General features: G+C 48.8%; 5 protein-coding genes across 5 annotated transcripts; 2 read left to right on the forward strand and 3 right to left on the reverse strand.

Annotated features, from left to right (window-relative positions):
• Positions 1-29: 29 nt before the first annotated feature.
• Positions 30-1,838, reverse strand: ONS95_007357 (uncharacterized protein; the record flags this gene model as incomplete). Its single annotated transcript, XM_058500862.1, has 5 exons — positions 30-602; positions 652-1,243; positions 1,296-1,581; positions 1,634-1,659; positions 1,720-1,838. 5 exons carry the CDS (start codon positions 1,836-1,838, stop codon positions 30-32), a joined length of 1,596 nt encoding a protein of 531 aa, XP_058349679.1.
• A 1,390-nt stretch (positions 1,839-3,228) lies between these two features.
• On the forward strand, positions 3,229-3,779 carry ONS95_007358 (uncharacterized protein; the record flags this gene model as incomplete). The annotated part of the gene is made up of 2 exons (XM_058500863.1): positions 3,229-3,393; positions 3,453-3,779. The coding sequence occupies 2 exons, from the start codon at positions 3,229-3,231 to the stop codon at positions 3,777-3,779; spliced, it is 492 nt and encodes a 163-aa protein (XP_058349680.1).
• A 328-nt stretch (positions 3,780-4,107) lies between these two features.
• Positions 4,108-11,245, reverse strand: ONS95_007359 (uncharacterized protein; the record flags this gene model as incomplete). The annotated part of the gene is made up of 19 exons (XM_058500864.1): positions 10,480-11,245; positions 10,098-10,424; positions 9,746-9,992; positions 9,541-9,686; positions 9,194-9,437; positions 8,966-9,129; positions 8,705-8,876; positions 7,820-8,613; positions 7,233-7,741; positions 6,672-7,179; positions 6,454-6,625; positions 6,331-6,393; positions 6,046-6,281; positions 5,892-5,989; positions 5,750-5,838; positions 5,680-5,696; positions 5,551-5,625; positions 5,290-5,495; positions 4,108-5,231 (listed from the first exon to the last, which is right to left on the reverse strand). Exons 3-19 carry the CDS (start codon positions 9,932-9,934, stop codon positions 4,108-4,110), a joined length of 4,806 nt encoding a protein of 1,601 aa, XP_058349681.1. The 5' UTR covers positions 9,935-9,992; positions 10,098-10,424; positions 10,480-11,245.
• A 446-nt stretch (positions 11,246-11,691) lies between these two features.
• ONS95_007360 (uncharacterized protein) lies at positions 11,692-16,032 on the forward strand (the record flags this gene model as incomplete). Its single annotated transcript, XM_058500865.1, has 9 exons — positions 11,692-11,818; positions 11,868-12,111; positions 12,183-12,708; positions 12,771-13,570; positions 13,680-13,930; positions 13,977-14,471; positions 14,524-14,862; positions 14,911-15,324; positions 15,379-16,032. The coding sequence occupies 9 exons, from the start codon at positions 11,692-11,694 to the stop codon at positions 16,014-16,016; spliced, it is 3,834 nt and encodes a 1,277-aa protein (XP_058349682.1). The 3' UTR covers positions 16,017-16,032.
• Positions 16,033-16,063: 31 nt separating this feature from the next.
• ONS95_007361 (uncharacterized protein) lies at positions 16,064-17,711 on the reverse strand. Its single transcript, XM_058500866.1, has 2 exons — positions 16,769-17,711; positions 16,064-16,717 (listed from the first exon to the last, which is right to left on the reverse strand). The coding sequence occupies exons 1-2, from the start codon at positions 17,133-17,135 to the stop codon at positions 16,197-16,199; spliced, it is 888 nt and encodes a 295-aa protein (XP_058349683.1). The 5' UTR covers positions 17,136-17,711; the 3' UTR covers positions 16,064-16,196.
• Between the last annotated feature and the right edge of the window lie 569 nt (positions 17,712-18,280).

Here is an 18,280-nt window from a genome sequence, read left to right on the forward strand (position 1 = left end):
TCCCCAGCTCGAGTGGTGACAGTAAGAGCCTAGTGGCTCTTATTCCACCTCATCTTTCCAAAGCCCCTTTGGTGGTGCTCCCTTCTCGCGGCACCATCCAGGAACTCATCATCAGTATCTGAGCAGCCAGTAATCTTTTTGCTAGGTTTATTTCCTGCAATTTTCAGTCCTACAGTCATGACCACACTGCTCAGAATACTCAAGCAGAGAATCCCGATCATAACCAAGTTACTCTTGCGGTACCGATGCGGTCCTGGTTTCGCATCCTCTGGCCAGCCCGTGTACAGGGCGTACGTAGTGACTACCGTCCCAAGATTTCCCAGCCCGGAAATGAGGGCTGCAGCAGCGGCGACGCCAACTTCGCCGTGGCGGCGCTGAAAGATCTCGTTGCTCCAGGTCATGCAGATGGGAACAGTTGGGCCGAGTCCGAAGCCGACCATGAGGAGACCGCCGTAGCGTGCCCAGGGTTGAGAGCGAGGTGCGAAGGTGGTGGTTAAGAGGCCAGTGATTTGGACGCACACTGCGAGGGAGAAGAACAGGGCACGGTGATGGTGGAAGCGGTCGGAGATGGGGGTTACCAAGAGAATGGCTATGAGATCCATCTGTAGGACGTCAATGGAGAACTCTTTGGTTGAGGTAAGGACAACTCACAATCCAGATTGGAGCAAAGAGCAAACTCAGTGTAATACCGGAGAATGAAGGATTGATACCTGAGATGATAACTGTTCCATACAATTGGACTCCAAAACCTACGCCCACGACACCGAAATACATGATCACGAGAGGCCAGAGACGCCAGTCAATCAGGACGTGGAGGAGATCCTTAAGGTTCCATGGTCTTGGGTGGTAGACCCTTGTCAGGTCCCTGTAGTGGATCTCTGCATCCTCGCCTTTGAGGATGGGAGGTACAGCTGGGAGCCATTTCAAGAACCCGCTTCGAACTCTAGTCTCTCCTGGAGGAAGAGGCCTATCTGGCAACCACCAGAGAAGAACGACGCCTAAGATGACGGCACAAAGGCCCCAAAGGAGGAACATCCATTGGAATCCAACAAGACCGCCTGAGCCGTCCATCTTCTGGAAACCAGCTGAGACAAGACCTACTACTGCAGCGGATACTTGAGATGCCGTGAAGTAGTACCCGATTCGCTGACCTGTGCGAGATGGCGGATAGAAGAGAGTAAGGTAGTATGACATGCCTGGCCAAAGACCTGCAATCACGACTCCCAAGAGGAAGCGGAGGAGACTGGGTGGTTATTAGCGAAAGTTTCAGTGCATTGGATTTCGGGAACGCTGACAGAAGACTCCAAGCAGCTCCTACTGCAGCGAAACAAGCTCCAATCAACCCTACAGCAAAAACAATTCTAGCCATCCAAACTCGTGGACTTAGTCTGGTCATAACCAAGCTTGATGGGAGATTGAAAACAACATAGGCAACGTAGAAGAGTGCTAGAGCTGTGGAAGTCTGCTTTGCAGTCAGGTTCAAGCGTTGCATGAGATTGTGGCCTGAAGCCGTGTTCATAGTCTGAGCAAGGCCGATGTTGGAACGGATTGCCGAGCAAAGGAAGTAGAGCGTCCAGAAAGCTGGATCAGTTAAAATGAGAGTACTAAGTGCCATGGGATTAGTAGATTGTACCTGGAATAATGCGGCGATCAATTTTCCTGGCGGCTTCGGTTAGCAAGAGTCCCCCGGCCTGTTTGTGTTTGCTTCATTCCAAGTACCTGTAGACCTTTTCAATCCTGGCGATATCAACCTCATCCTGGACAGCACCTATAGCCTGAGCGTCGTCGGGGCCCTGACGCAACCCCCCTATTTTGTCGTCCCCTTCAAGCTCTGCCATGGCATTCAGGTGTGAGTGAGACTGAGGAGCAATGGAAGTGCGTGCTACCAGCCTCACAGAACCTATGTATATCTTGAGGGGGGGCTTATGGTCGGATATCAAGTATGTGGATCGCAGGAGCCACGATGGTGAAGATGAGGGAGGAGGGGAGGAGGGGAGGAGGAGAGGAGATGAGGAGAGAAGAAGTTGGGATAGGGATTGGGATTGGAATTGGGATTTTACGGTTGAGGCCGAAATCGCTTAGATCCCTGCAATACTGTACGCCAAAGACTGGACCGGCTCGACCTCGACCTCGACCTGGTAGGTGGCTCGGGTATAAGTAGGGTAGCGAGGGTAGATACGCTAGGTCGGTAGGTAGTTACTGTAGTGTACCAGGATGCACTACACGTCCCATATCTGCAAGACTGAAGTCAAGAGCATTTAAGAGCAGAGCAGAGCAGAGCAGAGCAGAGAGATGCAGCCCTTCTACTTAGGACATTTGTGTACCTCACCCAAAGTACCTCAACCAAAGTACCTCAACCAAAGTACCTTAGGTAAGGTATCGAGGCTAAGGTATCGATATCGATGTTAAGAGGCCGATTTTAGCGAGACGTAGATTTGGCATTATCGTGTTTTAAACCACGGCACTTTAATGAAATATGAATAAAAAAGCCAAGGTAGGGAAGAGTGACCAGCTATCTTCAGAATGATTCCGAAGACAGAATACGATTTCTATAATTATGCGTCGTGAAAATCATCCTCTGGTGCCTTGACTTTGGTGTTCTGCCGTGCCTTACTCGGCCACTTAATATCGACATCGATAGCGAAGGCCCGAGGCTGCCTGCTAGCTTAATTTTGCCCTTAGCTCCTCAAATGTTACTTATTCCACCTAGGTAATCTATTTATCTTGCCAAAATTCTTCGTTTGTCTAACATTTGTCGTCCTCCCGATTATCTTCCTGCCTGGATTTTGGAAGCTTCGAAAAAGGTCAATTGCTCTTAAGCGATGGAGGCAGGGCAGTACCCATTCAAGTACAACTTGGAAAGACCCTTGTCTTTTGCATGTGCGTACAAGGTTTCAGCTGAAGCCACACGGCTGAAGTCAACATCAAATTGTCCATGTACATTAGCGCGTCGCTGCTCTATCGGGTATATCTTGGCCTAGTGGCCAGGAGAGGAGAAGCACGGTGAGAACGATTGACTACGTAGGTAGGTTACATTACTCTTCCTACAACTGCAAGGGGGATTTAAAGAGTGTGCCTCCATGGTAGTGGCTCCCGGAGAACCAGCGGATCTTCGTCAACCTCATATTTCCCTCGAAGAACTGCTTAGTTCGAGGGGTTGTATCATTTCAGCTCTATCAGATTGAGAAGGTTGACATAAATAGCTCTTGGAAAGTTACTGTTTCGAATATGGCGATGCCAAAATGGCCCCCTGCTGTCAACGCCATTCATCCGGTCAGCCTCAAGCTCATAATGGCTCATGACGACTCCTTCCTAGATTCAGAAGCAAATGCGAACAGAGTGTGGAATGGTCTTTTCAACGAGTATTTCCACGTTCAAGATTTTGGCACCTTTGTACGTCATTCACATCTGAATTTCAAATTCCGTATGACTTATCTGTTTCCGTTGACTAGGGCAACGCATACCTTCTCGGGCCGGAAGGGCAAGCCCCAGATGGCAGCAAGAAGCTACGAGCAGACATATTAATCACCAGGCTTGTGCACGACATCAAGGGGAAGTCCACCGGTGAGCTCTACCCTGTGCTTCAATTCGAAGGGAAAGGTGCTACCTCACGAGATGGTCTGAACGATATCGCAGCCCAAGTCAATACGTGGTTTGTCAATGCAAAGATCGGTGCAGACAGGCCATGCTGGGCAGTTGGCGCAAAGGGGAGGTTGTGTTGGTTCTTCTACTGGGATGGCAAGTCACCCGGGATTCTACCAGTCATCTGGGGGGAGTAGGAGTGGCCCCCAAAATCCTGTCCTCGGGAAAGACTGTTGAAACTTATGATCTTCTCAGCCATTATTTGGAGATATCCTCAGTGTTGTACTTTTTCTCAAGAAATCCTTGGATGAAGGTCTTTTAGGTTATAATACTGTTGGGGTTCGGTTGAGAATTAACGACAGCATCGATCATGACTAAAACTTAGCTGGCCATCCAGCAATTGTCGTTGTAGAACTCAGGAATAAGATAATGAAATGAGTGAACACCATTGACACAACCCCTCGCAGGATCATCTGCTCCCTAAATTGAGATACCAATCAAAACTTAGGCAAGGTAGATACTTGCCTACGCTGCGACCAGACCTGTAGCCATTGGCAAGTATGGATAGTAGTACTTCAATTCCTCCGCGAGAACAGTTGGTGGTATGCTGACCAGCTGCCACTCTTTCCTTTGAACCTTGCCGTCTGAGCTTAGCACATCAGGAGCCGTGCCCTGCTCTTTCTCAGCTGGTCGTCGCTCATTCCAACCAAGGGTGTTCACAATCAAGCCAAGTATACCGGCTCCAATGGCATTGTCTCCTCGGATATCGGACTTCAGAACTTGCTCTCCAGATGGACCAGTTACAAGAGGCTCGTTTTCACCCTTCCACAGCTTCTCGAAGTTGGCCCACTGCACGATTGGGGAGGAATCGGGTTCGAATGGCTCTGCAAGATAAGTGCTCTGCTCAGGGTCAAAGCTAGGAAATGGTTCGTTGTCGTTATACACCATCATTGCAGCAGTAGCATCGAAGTCAAGAACAGGACATTGATCCAGGTATGGAAGAGGCGGTAGAATCCTCACTCCTTGGCAAAGTTCCATCGTTGGGTCGCTTCCATTTTCCAGTGCTTTAGATTTCTGGCCACTAATTCTGGATAGGGGGTTCTTGTCCGCTGTGTACTTGTCCCAGACAGCTCTGGGTGCATTCTTGAGCACAAGCTCGGCTCGGAAGTCTGTCATGAGCTCTTTGTCCTCTTCTTTACCACCTAGGAAGTAGATCGTTATGTTCATGTGCGAAGCTTCCACAGGGCTGGTCAGATGCATTGGAAATGCATAGAAATCATCCAGATCTTGCGGTGGCGCGGTGGTAATGTGATTGAAGTTCCTGGGATCCTTTGCCGCATTGACTAGAGAAGCGGATTTCAGAGCAAAATCGGCATCTATTCGGATCCGGAGAGGGCCAGCCAACACTTTCCATTCGGTGTTTGCACCGGTGTTGGGAAAAGTTGTTTCATCTTCGGATATTGGCTTGTGTGGGAAGAGTCCCTCCTCGATGGTGTATTTATGGAGTGCTTGGCAGGGATTTACATTCGAGGTATGGTCTCCTGGTGGAGGTTCGCTATCTGGGCCTGCCGTCTTCACTATTTCAAAGAATTCGAGCAACGACACACCTGGGACATCTTTAAGTCCACTCCCGAAGTCAATACTAAAGCCTAGAATCAAGATCAGTACACTGTCCATACAAAGTCTAGGATAAGAGGAAATGCCTACCGAAGAACCAAAAATGTACGTGAGCAACTCCTCCAAATTGGTCCGGTCCCCACAGAACCAAATCTGCCCCCAACGACATTGAAACATGGAATGAAACAAACAAAAGATCCACTTCACATTCAATGCCGACCGACAAGCGCATTTCAGCAATGAAGTAGAAGGGTTTGAAGTTGACGAAGACATCCAATGCAATATCTGCATGAGCGCTGATGCACATGTTAGGACCACAACAATGTAAGAAGTGAGGAATCTCCTGCTCACCTCACGGGTCCCACGTCTAATGAGATATGTAGAGCTCCACCTGCCATAGCACACTTCGGTGTAACAGCGACGTAGCTAATTTATTCTGAGTTTACATTCACCCATCAATTCACAAGGTAGATTACTTACGCTCCCCCAATGACATGCTACACTTCATGTGAGCGAGTGTACAGTTCATATTGGTACGGGAATAACTTACGATTCCATTCCCTACCACAAAGTTTAGCCCTAGACGGGTAAGATTATGGGGATAATGGTCTGGCTCTTTATAAGCTCGATGATAACCACCTAGACATTGTCAGGCATTCTGCCAAGTAATTATGAAGGCTATAGTGACGCACCAATTGTCACTACCCAGTCTCCCGCATGCGCGTTCGGTGGAAACCACGAGTAGAATGAACCAGTTCCTGTCAACTTTGCCTGTGGGACGTACACGTGCCTTTCAGAGAGAGAAGAGTTAGCGAATCCATGTTGAAAAAGGGAATTTGGACTCACGAAGCAGGAGCCAATGCTGCGTCAGCAGCAATATACCCTTCGATGAAATTGAGCTCGACCTTGATCAAAAGCTCGATATAGAATAACGAGACTTCCGGTTGTGCGAGAGGGGGCATTTGGAATACTCCATCGGCAAGAAGAGCAATGATAACTCCGTTATGAGTTGACTTTGTCTCAACCTCGAACATCAGCACAGCCGTCAAAGTGATGCAGTCAAAGCAAGTAATGGTCATTCCCTTCAGATTGGTATTAGCACTTCCTTGTGTCTCAAGAGTGACTACTTACGGCCAAGAACCAACAACCCCCTTCTTTGGTGTAGACAAAGGGATTCGGTCCTTCTTTCAGAGCCTAGAAATAATTTAGTCACCAGGGGTCGAGTCGCAAGAGAGTGGAGTTGGGCCCCCTTACATTGAGAATCTTCAAAGGATCATCTCCAGTCACAGTATCACATATGAATGGGAACTGGTATAATTGCTCCGCCTTGGGTAGACGCACAAGAGAGTTGAAACCAAAACCAAGACGAACGCCAGATATCGTAGCAAATTCAAGTGTGACGAGAGGTCCATCGAGTTTACCATACCTATAAAGCATCAGTGAAAGTTCACTTGTCGCAGAGGTTGACTTACACAAATACTGATTTGAACTGGGGCCCGTCTTTGACCATTGTGACTATAGCATACTCACCCACTGCAAGGATTTTCCAAGCCTTGAAGCCCACAGCGATACCTCCACGATAACTCTCGATAGAACCTCCAGCTGTGCCGGCTACCGCCGTATCATGGATGAAGACGCCATTCAAGGTAAGTGGGGGCTTGTCTACACCTACTGCCAGTCCGTGGATGCTAACTCTGACTAGCTTTTCTTTGATGATGTCAGCAAGACTGTCAAGTTTCACTTTACTCAATTCGATCTCTATTGTGAAATCAATAACACTGAAAGTCAGAGGTCCCAGGACAAGGGTAGCATCTACGCCGATGAAGAGCGATCCATTCTTGTACTGTAGTGTGAGTCCGGAGATACTTAAGGGACCTGCTCTGGTATTGGTATCCCCCTTCGCTGGTGGCTTTTCCGAGACTGTCGTTACGGATGGTGGGTTCGGAGGACGTGGAGGGACTGGTGGGGTAGGGGAAGCTCCTAGGGTGCTTGTCAACACAGCCAATTCATGAACACTTATTTCTGGATCTTACCGGCCATAGGTGGCTGCTTATCTTTCTCTCCGGGCTCGAAGACATGATCGAGTACCACTTTACCATTTGTGACAACAATAAAATGATGCCCAGCCTCCAAAGCCGGACTCGTTGAGGCGGAATGTGCTGCGGTCAATTGACTCTTGCTCTTTTTGAGCAATATTGGAGGGTTACCTGCTTGCTCCAGGGCTTTGTTGATCGGTCTCTTGCCTCCTGCCTCAATCTCAATCATTTCTCTGGTGAAGCCCTTGGGATTAGGGGTTGTTTGCCCCGGATCCCCGACCCACAGGTATACTAGATTGTCGAATGGCTGCGGCATCTCATTTACCAGAGGAACCTTATCAAGCAGAGGGATTTGGTCTGCTGAAACCCTCAAAATAGATTTCGTTGTCGCAATCTTCGTAGCAGTGGCCATTGACCTGTACTGTATGAAAGTCATATTAAAGGGCCCTAAGTTCACCCAGACAGCCAAAAGAGAACCATCAGTGTTATTGCCAGTGTAGATCAGCCTTTGATGTGTGTCAGTGTATTTCAGCGCTCGCTAGATTCCAAAGCGGATTGGGCAACAGTCTCGAGAGCCAACTCACTTAATTGGAGCGTTCAGAGGGTCGCCCCTAGCTGAAATTCTGATGCCACCGACGAAATCAGGTAGATCCTGCCCACTCCCAGGAATTATACTGTCTGCAATGCTAGCAATCGTTGATTCTTGGTCTGTAACTCTCAGATAAGCTTCGAATGACCAATTTGTCTCCGATGTCGCCGAAACTGGTTTTAATTCGGCATTCGGGGGGTTACCTCCCCATCTAACCTGAGCTGCAGATCTGGCGGTTGGCTTGATCTTGGTACTAACATATTGGTAACTCAAATCGAGCTCCAGGCCCCCAAGGGTGAGTGTCCCGGTGATCAGGAGAGACGAGGCTTGACCTGCGGAATAAACATACAGAACCTTAAGCGAGCTCAGGTTTAGCTTGCCAAGGACTTCTATTGCTCCGGACTTGCAAGTCTCATCGAAATAACAATCAGCCAGTAGTGCGACCGAGAGGTTTTGGACTGATCCCTCTAGCGTCCAATCGGTCGCGCCTGCGAGATTGTCGTATGACAGAGCTACATCTAGGATGGCCTCCTTGATGGGGGGTTCCGTTAAGGTCTTTGGTGTCAATTTTACTTGAGACGCAATCTGGATGGAGGTCAACTTCAAAGCAGATTTGGTTTTGGGATCCTTTCCTGCCATTCTAGAAGCAAAGACGGAGATCTCCTCCCAGACAAGTCCTCCGGTAGGGGCCTCTTCTCCGGATAATGGCGCTTGCTCTCCATCTCTCTGGATAGTCATGGCGAAAGTTATTGATGAAGTCTTGTCTGCGGGCGTGGCCCCAGGGATGGTCTACCCTACATGTCAGCGATGCTCCGCGTGATAATGCTGGATCTTGCATCACTGAATCACACGAGATTCGTGCGTAGCTGGATCAACCAACCTGGTAGGACAATTCGGCCAGGCTTATATTGAAGGGAATGCTATGAAGCTCCTTGGGAGGATGTCCACAATCACTGTAGAAGAGATCCCACAGACTGATTGATGCAGGTATTGGATGAAAGGTATCGATTTTGGTACCTTGGGATTCCAGTATTTTGTAGGGTAGCGCGAGCCTAGTTTAGGTCGGGTCAATATGTGCAATGATATCAAGAACTTCGTAATTTTGGTGACAATCACAACGATAGCAAGTTGGGCTACTCACCTGTGATCATAGTCGGGAAGGCGAGAATTCAGGACAATCGGGTTATTGGCGAGAATGAGCTCACCGTGAAATATCTTCATTCGCGACTCGTAGCCAAGTCCGATGATAACTGGGATATCATTATTTTCTCCTGTTTTCCAGCTCATAAGTAGCTTGATGCCCCACTCCACGAAAGTCAGACTTGATTGATGCATCGTACGGAATGGAATATTGGTAAAGTCTACGTACTTGCAAAGGAGCAGAGCCTTTCCCTTTTGGCTCTTCAGATGACGTCGCCACTTCCATTGCGTTGACTGCATTTGCTGCAATCAATCCATGATCTACCACTCCGCTTGCATCTTTTTCTGGCTCAAGCTCAGGCTCTGGCCCTTCTGTTGCTTCCTCCAGCTCTAGATCCTTATCTAGATGGACGTACCAAAGATTGAACTGATTTGCGATCCGAGAAAAAGGATCACTAGGATCGTCTGAAGGACTACGATATGTTAGATAATGACAAACGACAAGCTCGAAGACATTTCAGTGCAGGATAATTTCGCGGCTTGAGCGGCATACTAGGAACAAAAGAAGGTTCTCACACTTGGTCGGCATCTAGTCCGTCTGTGTTCCCGAAAGCAGATCCCAGATCTGTCACTATCTTATTGATCGACCTCGTAGGCATGATATAGAATGTGGTGTCGATCTCAGAGAAATCAATGGCAACATCGAAGTTCAGAATAGAGAACTGTTTTGAATGAGCATGATCCTTACGAGGGTGATCAAAACTTAGTCTAATATGCTCACCTGAACGGAAAATCTGGTTTCGGGCCTAGTGTTAATAGTTGTAGAACTGTAGGAGTGAATACTCACGTCCACATGGGGTCTGAAGGAGTTTGGTCTTCCAGAGAGTAAAGAACTGTTTTCGTGGCAGAGAGGAAGATATCGGGGATATCCAGACTCTCTATATTCAAGCCTAGCTTCTCGTTGACCCATGCGAGAATTGGAATGTCCGAGATGGTGAGCCCAAAGGTCAATTTCACAATGGTAGCGTCTGGAGTAACGGTTGGGTCAGTCATAGATATTTGGAAAGGGGAATCAGCCATGCATCTAGACCTTTGAACGACATCAAAAAGCAGAAATAATGGATTTTACCTACAGCCCTCGGGGGTGGTCATACACCAAAGAGCACTGGGACTTCGAGAGGAATCTGGTTCTGCCGGTTTGAGAAGCTTGACGGTGGTGTTCCTGACGGGGTCCAGAACTGCTATGAAGCTATTGAGCTGCTTGTTTGAATCTGAGATCTCGAAGGTCTTCCAAATGCTAGCATCGCCATTCTCGATATCCCCTCGCAATGGAATTGGGCGAGAGAACACATCGTCGTCTAACAACGAGATTGGGTGGGAATCTTTGGAATCTCCAACCCCACCGAGCCCACCAGAGTGAAATTTCTCAACCTGATTTGAGGCGAGTAGCATCACCCCAGCTGTTCGACTATTAGCGATATTCGAAGCCAACGTATGTACTGAAAGAGTACGAACAATCGAATTCGTCTCCTACCCATGCCGAACCTTTCTCGGCTACAAGTGGAGTTTTGAAGTATGTAGCATTCGCCTTTGATGAAAATTCAAGCTCCCAGACCTGCTCACCAGTCACTGTTACATCATCGGGGCTGCCTGTCGATTGGGGGTTGAGGTCTTCCAGGTTCGCTCTTCTCAATATCTCGGGCCAATCACCATCTGAAGCAAGCTTGCCATCTTTGAGGAAGGTACTCGAGGCCATCTTGGGAGGTTCCAAGTCTCTCCAGACACCCGCAGTCTTGGGGCACGATCTGCATATAAGTCTCTCTGTCACCTTCGTGATGCTTGGCACGCCTTGTTCTCTCACTCTTCAGGCGGACAATCAAAGCAGTAAAGTCCTCGCTGGAGGAACAAATCACTGATTGGACGATGGCACCCCCAGAGCTTGCATCGTTTGGGCAACGGTGGCTGGCAATACACCGTCACGGTGTCTCGCCGCTTCACAGATGATCAGGGGAACCATCGTTTGATGGTGAGATAGGATGCGCACCAAGCTCAAGAATGAGGCGTCCTGGCACAGGCTGGGAGGTTGCATCTCCCGATCAACCAAATGCGGGTTGGAGCACCTGATGCAGCATTAATTCAACCCGCCCGCGCTGAATGCAACTTTACTGCACGATATCACTGCATGCCTGCATGCCTGCATGACTGCATGAGAGTGGAAGCAACTTGCGGACGTAATGTAGGTAGGTAGGGAAGAGTTGGAGGTTGGTGGCTTGTGGTGCAGGAGCTGAGTATGTAAAGGTTATTTTACCTAGGTACATCAGGTTGGTAAATTTACCTAACCTTACTGGAGGAAACATCGTAAACTAGGTAAACTTACCTACTTTGGCTACAGCGTGCCCAGCCGCTGCAATTGGAACGACAGGTCCCGACTCCCTGCCTGCCTGCCCTATTCTCTCGAGCGTGCGTGTAGCCTTCTTGTGCGACATCCTTCTGATAAATTATTAAGTGAGCTGAGCAACTTGTTCGTAAAACTTGGCTTGGGATTTCTTCCTGCAGGCGCCCTAGAGCAGCAAGTTGTGGCTTGCTCTAGACGGCGAAGAAAATCTCCTGTTGAAATGCTCCACAGATGCTGTGTGTGTGAAGATACCAAAATGCTATCATTGTCGTTTCGGATGTTTTCTACGCTTTCGTATTTTCACCGTGTTCGAGTACAGGCGGCCTTCGATCATGGCTCGGGTCCTTGTGAAGAAGAATGTCGCGACCGCTGTCAAACTGGCCATTGGCGAGGAACCTCCTCAAGACCAGCTTGCGCCTGGACACATGCGTCTCTTTAGCTACTACAAGCCATCTCTAAGTAATCTTCTGTTTCCTGATTCCCGCATGTAGCTAACTTGGAATCTCAGAGGCTGGACTGTACGGAATTGAAGCACAGCAAGCAGTCACCGTTGGCTCGGATTCCTTACCTATCTGGAATTACGAGGGAGCTGAAGTGAATTTGAAAATCAACCCCAAGCCAGTCTTGAGACAGAAATTCCAAGTGCAAGCTCCGCAGTTCAGTCTTGACCCAAAGCTCGTTAATACTTTTTACCCCCCGGATGGGCATCATGATGAAGGTCGAATCCTTCCCCACATTGTTTTCAATGATCCGTAAGTGGCTGGAGGTGGACATCAGCTATTCAAGTGATTTGCTTGCTGATCTTTGTCTTTCGTTACTGTAGTCATGTGCCATGGCTCCGTGAAGCTGGTGTGGCATACAAATTCTTGTCGGATCCGATTGACTTGGGCTCTGACGGCAAAGGGCGAAATCTCGTTCCTTGGATGGCATTAGTGACCTTTGATCCGGAGGAACTTTTGGTGACTCCAGTTGATGCCATTGACATTGGTTTCCATGTCCTTCCTTCCCCCGAAGCCACATCTCTTGCTGGATCGCGTACTCCAGAAACAATAGACCCACCTATGCCTGTCACAGTGATAGCATCTTATGATCCAGAGAAACTTCCAGCCAATGGCGCCTATCAAATGACTGTAGGGGAATACTTCACGAAAATTCCCAAGCACAGGGTCTATTTTGAAGCAGGGTATGAAGGAAGTGGAAAGCAAGACTTTGATGACCTGAAGGTGTCCGCCGAGATGACATCTGTAATATTCCCAAAGATGTCATTGGTAAAGAAAATCCTCGGGTCCAGGGTGACTGCAAATATCCCGAATGGCCAGGACGAAGACCGAATATTCGAAGGTCAGAAGGTACCTACCTGGCCCCTATTCTCCGGGTTGAGATCAGGTGAACTTGCTAATGAAGATCCCAGTTATTGTCTCATGTGAGGCAGGTGAATACCATGGGCTTTCCTGACGCTGGTATCGAAGAAGAAGGCTTTTTTTCGGTCGTCATATCTTCACGAACTGGAAGAGTCAGGTGTGACAATCCTCGCGCCCAGGTTGTTCACCTGATCTCTATAGAACATTACGACTCAACACTCATGGACGAAAAGTCCCCCTTTCCAAAACTCAAGGATGACGAGAAAAGAATTGGACTTATATCACTGCATTCTTGGGTCTACACCTGTATCCCGCAAGCGGTTGACTTTGTCGACACTATGGCAGCCATAGCCACTGACATGCAGCCGCTGAAGCCACCAACGCTCTCCCTAAAGGCTATGCTTGACGTGAAATATCCAACGGCTGCGTTGCAGCATGCAGCAAAAGTTCTTCATGACCGACTTGAGAAGTCTTACACTCTTTCGAGATGGAGAACCGCCACAGGTGAAGAAACTGTGGCGTTCAATAGAGGCCCTCTTGTTGGTGCCTCCACCCCAACTGTGCCTGCCGCTGTTACACACAACTGGCCCAAAATTTCCATGACGGGGAAGGATTACCAAGTTTTCGATCGAGACATCGGCATCATGGATTTGACCTATTCATCAGCATGGTCACTGGGTAAGGTTACTGCTATCTCAGACTCGCCCTTCAATGCCGCCCTCCTTCGATTCCGATCTATGGTTTGGACAAAAGCTGCATCAAACACACGCCTACTGACCAATAATATCCCAAAGCCGAGAGAGGTGATGGAAAGATCAACAGCGATGGTAAGCACTGTCCGTGGCTTCAGGTGAGCACCTCTACTTTTCACGATTTAAATACTTTCAAAAAGTCCAGGCATTTGGACACTGCACGACAAGAACCGCGGATTGAGAAAGCATACTAATCTCACGAGACAGGCCAGAAACATTCTCTGGGGATGTTTCACGTATCAGTCCACCCTCCACCAATTCCGTCGCTCCACCACTGTCCGATCCTGCTGTCGCTCCAATATTCGCAAAGGCCGTTCAGCTCACAATTGATCGATATGCTGGCACGGTCGGTGGCAATTCTCTCTACAACGACTTCAATTTGGACGAGGCTGCAAATTCTGACTGGGAGCTGATTCATTCATGGATCAGTGATTGCCTCTACTTGGCCCATATCCCAGGTGAGAGCTCTTGAAATGCTCTTGGATGATCTAATAACATATTTAGCGCATTATCTCTTCCCCGAACCTTCTCATATTCGTGCGAGGCCAGAAACTGGAAAACCAATTGCTCCAAATCTTCCACCTGAGGCTCTTCGCTTTTTCTTTGTTGATCATTCATGGCTCGATTGTTTCATCGATGGTGCCCTGAGTTGCGCAAACCATTTGGAACCAGACTACGATTCCACTCGCCTGCGAATTAAAGATGTTTACAACTTCTATCTAGACAGTCACATCCAGCATTTGAAAAACGTTTCACCTCCGGTACCTAGGTTTGGATTTATTTTCCGTTCGTCTGTCGTAAAAGCTATACCAGATCTCAAGATCACTGTACTCTGTTGGAACTTTGATCCTGTCACCAAAAGTTTCGGCGAGGATCTTGACCAACCTCCAAGGAACCCGGTCGTAAGATTAACCAAGATGGATGATTTCACAATTATGTGTCTGATGGACTGCCTACCTGAGGAGATACACCAGATTAAGATCGCCCAACCACCGCATCGTGAGTATCCTTCCTATGTTCTGACGCCCTCACTGACTTGGTAATTACACAGAGCAACGCTATGCGATGGGCTATTCATTGAAAGCTGAAGATGGGAAGCCGATCATTTCCGAACTTCAGGTTAGGATGCTTTACACCAACAATGCTCCTGAAGGAACTGGAGAGAAAGCAGTGTGGCCTTTACTTCCAGGTCCTGGGACTGCCGCCAATGAACAACCTCTCGATGAAGTCCAAAAGAATTACTACGATGAGAATACCAGGTTGATAAAGCCGATCACTATTGCCGATTCTGTGAACTCGATTCTCTTGAGGTCCCAAAAGTACAAGGGAATGTACACGGATAAGGTTGCCAACGCATGTGTTCTCGGGTTGGAACTCAGCGATCCATCTTGTGAGCTAAAACACCATCAATCACGGCGCTCTCCGCTGACAATTTTAGATTCACTCATTATAAGGCAGCCAATACCAACTCGAGAGTCTCCCTTCCCAAATTTTCGGCGTCAGCTTTGGACTGGGCTCAATCGTGCTGCACCTGCGCATGAGCCCAGGGGCCGCCTTTCCACTCAAAATCTTCCTTCGGAGCCTTTGATACGGTCTACAAGTACTGATCCGAAAGACATCAAGCTGCCGCCAACTTCACCACCAAGCAGCAGTGTACCAAAACTGCCAGGCCAGCCACGTCCAAATTTGTCTTCTATTGTGGTTATTCCGTTCACAACCACTGGCACGCCTGGGCCAGGAACTATCCCAGAACCTCAATTCACGTTACTCGTGCATGTTGATTATCGCACTCCCCCCCCAGCCCCGTTGATAACGGGCAATGGCCAGTTCTGCTATGCGCCACTCGACTTTTGTAAGCAGCTCGCTTAACCCTATTGATAACCGCCTAACGTGCCAATCTCACCAGTGCCAACCGACACCAAGTATCTTTACGATGTCATTTTCGCGATTAGACGCAGACGTCCCCAAGAGAATCCTGGCTACAGATTGCTAGAACTTCGAATCGAGATGCCCATTTCCCCAGATGACAAGGACTTGCCCGACAACAAAAACATCACCCGCGAACCCCTAATTCCGATGGGAGGGTATACCGGCCCAGGGGCTCGCATGGTAAGGAACCAGCGCTTTGTTCCGACGTTGTATAACTCTACAGATGCAGCTGGCAAGCCCATCCTCGGTGTCAAGCTGATTCCAAGGTCTGGCAGACCAGACGCCACTATCGAGCTTCGGAATGACCAAAAGACAACCGATGCCAGTATCAGGCTTGCGGAGCTACCTATTGCAAGAATTGCTAAGCCGCAACTGAAGAACATCGCTCAGATTGATGACAAAGGCAACGGGCTGAACAAGGTCATATTACAGCCTCGAGGAGTTGTGAAGTTGGTATTACGAGAAACATATGTGATGGCAGATGGGAGTAAAGTCACATGGGTGACAGACGGTGAGCCGAGGAAGGCAAGGCCCGGTGAGAAAGGCGCTCCGGTTCCGCTTTTGGTTCTGAAGAAGGCGGAAGGTGATACGGATTTCTATAATCAGGAGGTTTGACTGTACTCGAAATATATCTATGACTTGTCGCACATTTATCAAGGTTGAAGTAGATGACCATATCATTAAAGCAGTCCATATGCGAAGCCATTAATCACGCATGAGCTACAAACATACACAGCGTCCGTTCTGAATCAAACATATCCAACGTCAATGCTCTTTCAGAACTACGATCTTCCTCTATATAAGTTTCGTGAACTTCGGTGTTCGATACACTAAGCTGACCAAGCCGGCACAAGCAAGCGCACTTGTCCAAGCAACAGTAGCATACGCGCTCAAAGCCTTGTCAATGATCCATGGTGTGGCTCCCAGGTTGTCAACATTACTCTGAATGGCTTGGTCCTGTGTCGGGGTTGCGATGATCGTCATTGATATCACTCCAAAAAACTGTGCCAGGATCTGGAGGATTGCACCAATGTAAAGAGATACGAGGAGCACAAAGACCAAATACGGAGTCCAGGTTGCCGGTTTCTTCCTAATGGGGGTTTTGTGACCATTTAGTGGTCCCATTGTATGAGTGGCGGCTTTTGGCTCAGTGCCCGCTTCTTCGGTCGAGATTGTGGCAGCTGCTGGGGTGTGTGTTGCATATCTGGGACCTTTGACCCCGAGGAGGAAGTTGGCGATAGTGAGAGGGATAAGAAGTATTAGGCTGAGAGTAATGAAAACTGATGCTGCGATTTGAAGGTTTCCTGTATAATGGACTGCATTGCTTAGTTGAAGGTGTACAAAGAGTTTGTGGAGAGGTCACGTACCATCCTGACACTCTTGCTCGCCGGCGTTTGTCACACTGTTCGGCTCCGCATCTTTTGTCTCTACAGCCACCCTACAACTTGTTTTATTCCTGCCATACGGCCGATAGAAATGGCAATTCGGGACGTTGCAGCTAGCAATATTGTTCTTGATGGTGAGAACTGGTGGTTCGCAACGATAGAATGGAGATTTGCTAGCATTGCATATGGGATCCACCCATCCTGCTCCAAATCCCAAGTCTCCTTCTTTGTTGAGGTAGTACTTCTGGATAGACCATCGTTTGGATGTCAGAGAAAGGAGAACGTAGGTCGTCGAGATGATTGAGAGGGCGAATATTAGGAGAGACGTCGCAGCTGCGCTTCGCCGCATGTTTGACGTTGTTGTTTTTGAAAAGAAGGGATTTGGTTGACGGTGGTTGACGGGTACCAAGAAGGTAGGTAGGTAAATGGAGCCAGAACGTCTCAGACTAAGTCCCCAAGGGCTGCAGACTCTCTAAGATCTAGAGCAGGGCGACGACGTGTCTGAGCAGTCAGTGGCTTGCTGGCTGGTTTCACCGCTCAAATAGATGCCAATTGGAGGCACAGGGTTTCCTCTAAAAAACGCTCTTTGCATCCAGAGCATCGCATCGCCAAAGGAAAGTTTTGAGGTAAACCGTAACTCATCTGGATGAATCTTATCTCGTCTCACTGCAAGCCACAAGTACAAGTGGAAGGCTGAGCTGAAATGCAGTGAGGTAGATTGGCATTTGGCTCGCTGCTCTAAGAAGGGTGTTAGTCTATCAATCTCGTGCATGTTGTAACGAAAGCAAAATATAAAAATCTATCGTTGCGACTGGATGCGATGCTCTAGCATGCCAGCTGCGGGATAGATATGTGTACCTACGAGTAGGTAATTTTCCCTATGTGCTCTAGATTCTGCACACTTCCACTGACAAGGGAGCTGATGTCCACGGTCACGGTCCACCCCACCCCACCCGCACCCGCACCCCGCAGTGCCCCGCAGTGCCCCTTCCAGACTTCCACTGCCACGGAAATTGCCCTGCCCCTGCCCCTGCCCCTGCCCCTGCCCCTGCTGCCCCAGACCAAACTGTGGCTCGATATCACCCAGACGCAGATGTAAATTGCCGGAGCAGAGTTAACAGCTCCAGCTCCAGCTCCAGCTCCAGCTCCAGCTCCACGACATCGACATCGACATCGACATCGACGCCGGATTCTCGAAGCTTGAGCTTGAGCTTGGTCTCGTCGTTGAGCTGCAGCTCCGGCTCCGAGCCAGAACAAAATCAGCTCAGCTCAGCTCATGTAAGGCTTTGTGGCTGTCTGTACCCTACCTCCGTATGAATTATGAATGCAATGCAATGCAATGCAACGAGCTCAGCCAGCCCCAGATTTCTCCACGATGCAGCCCTCCAGACAGATCACTTGCAGGCAGACCAACACGAATGGACGTGCTTGCAACGGCACCTTGCAGAGCTCCATCGTCAGCTTGCTCTTTTGCAATGGCCACTTGCTTGCTTG

Source organism: Cadophora gregata, assembly GCF_030347475.1.
Source record: "Cadophora gregata isolate MNR1 chromosome Unknown scaffold_19, whole genome shotgun sequence".
NCBI lineage: Eukaryota > Fungi > Ascomycota > Leotiomycetes > Helotiales > Ploettnerulaceae > Cadophora > Cadophora gregata.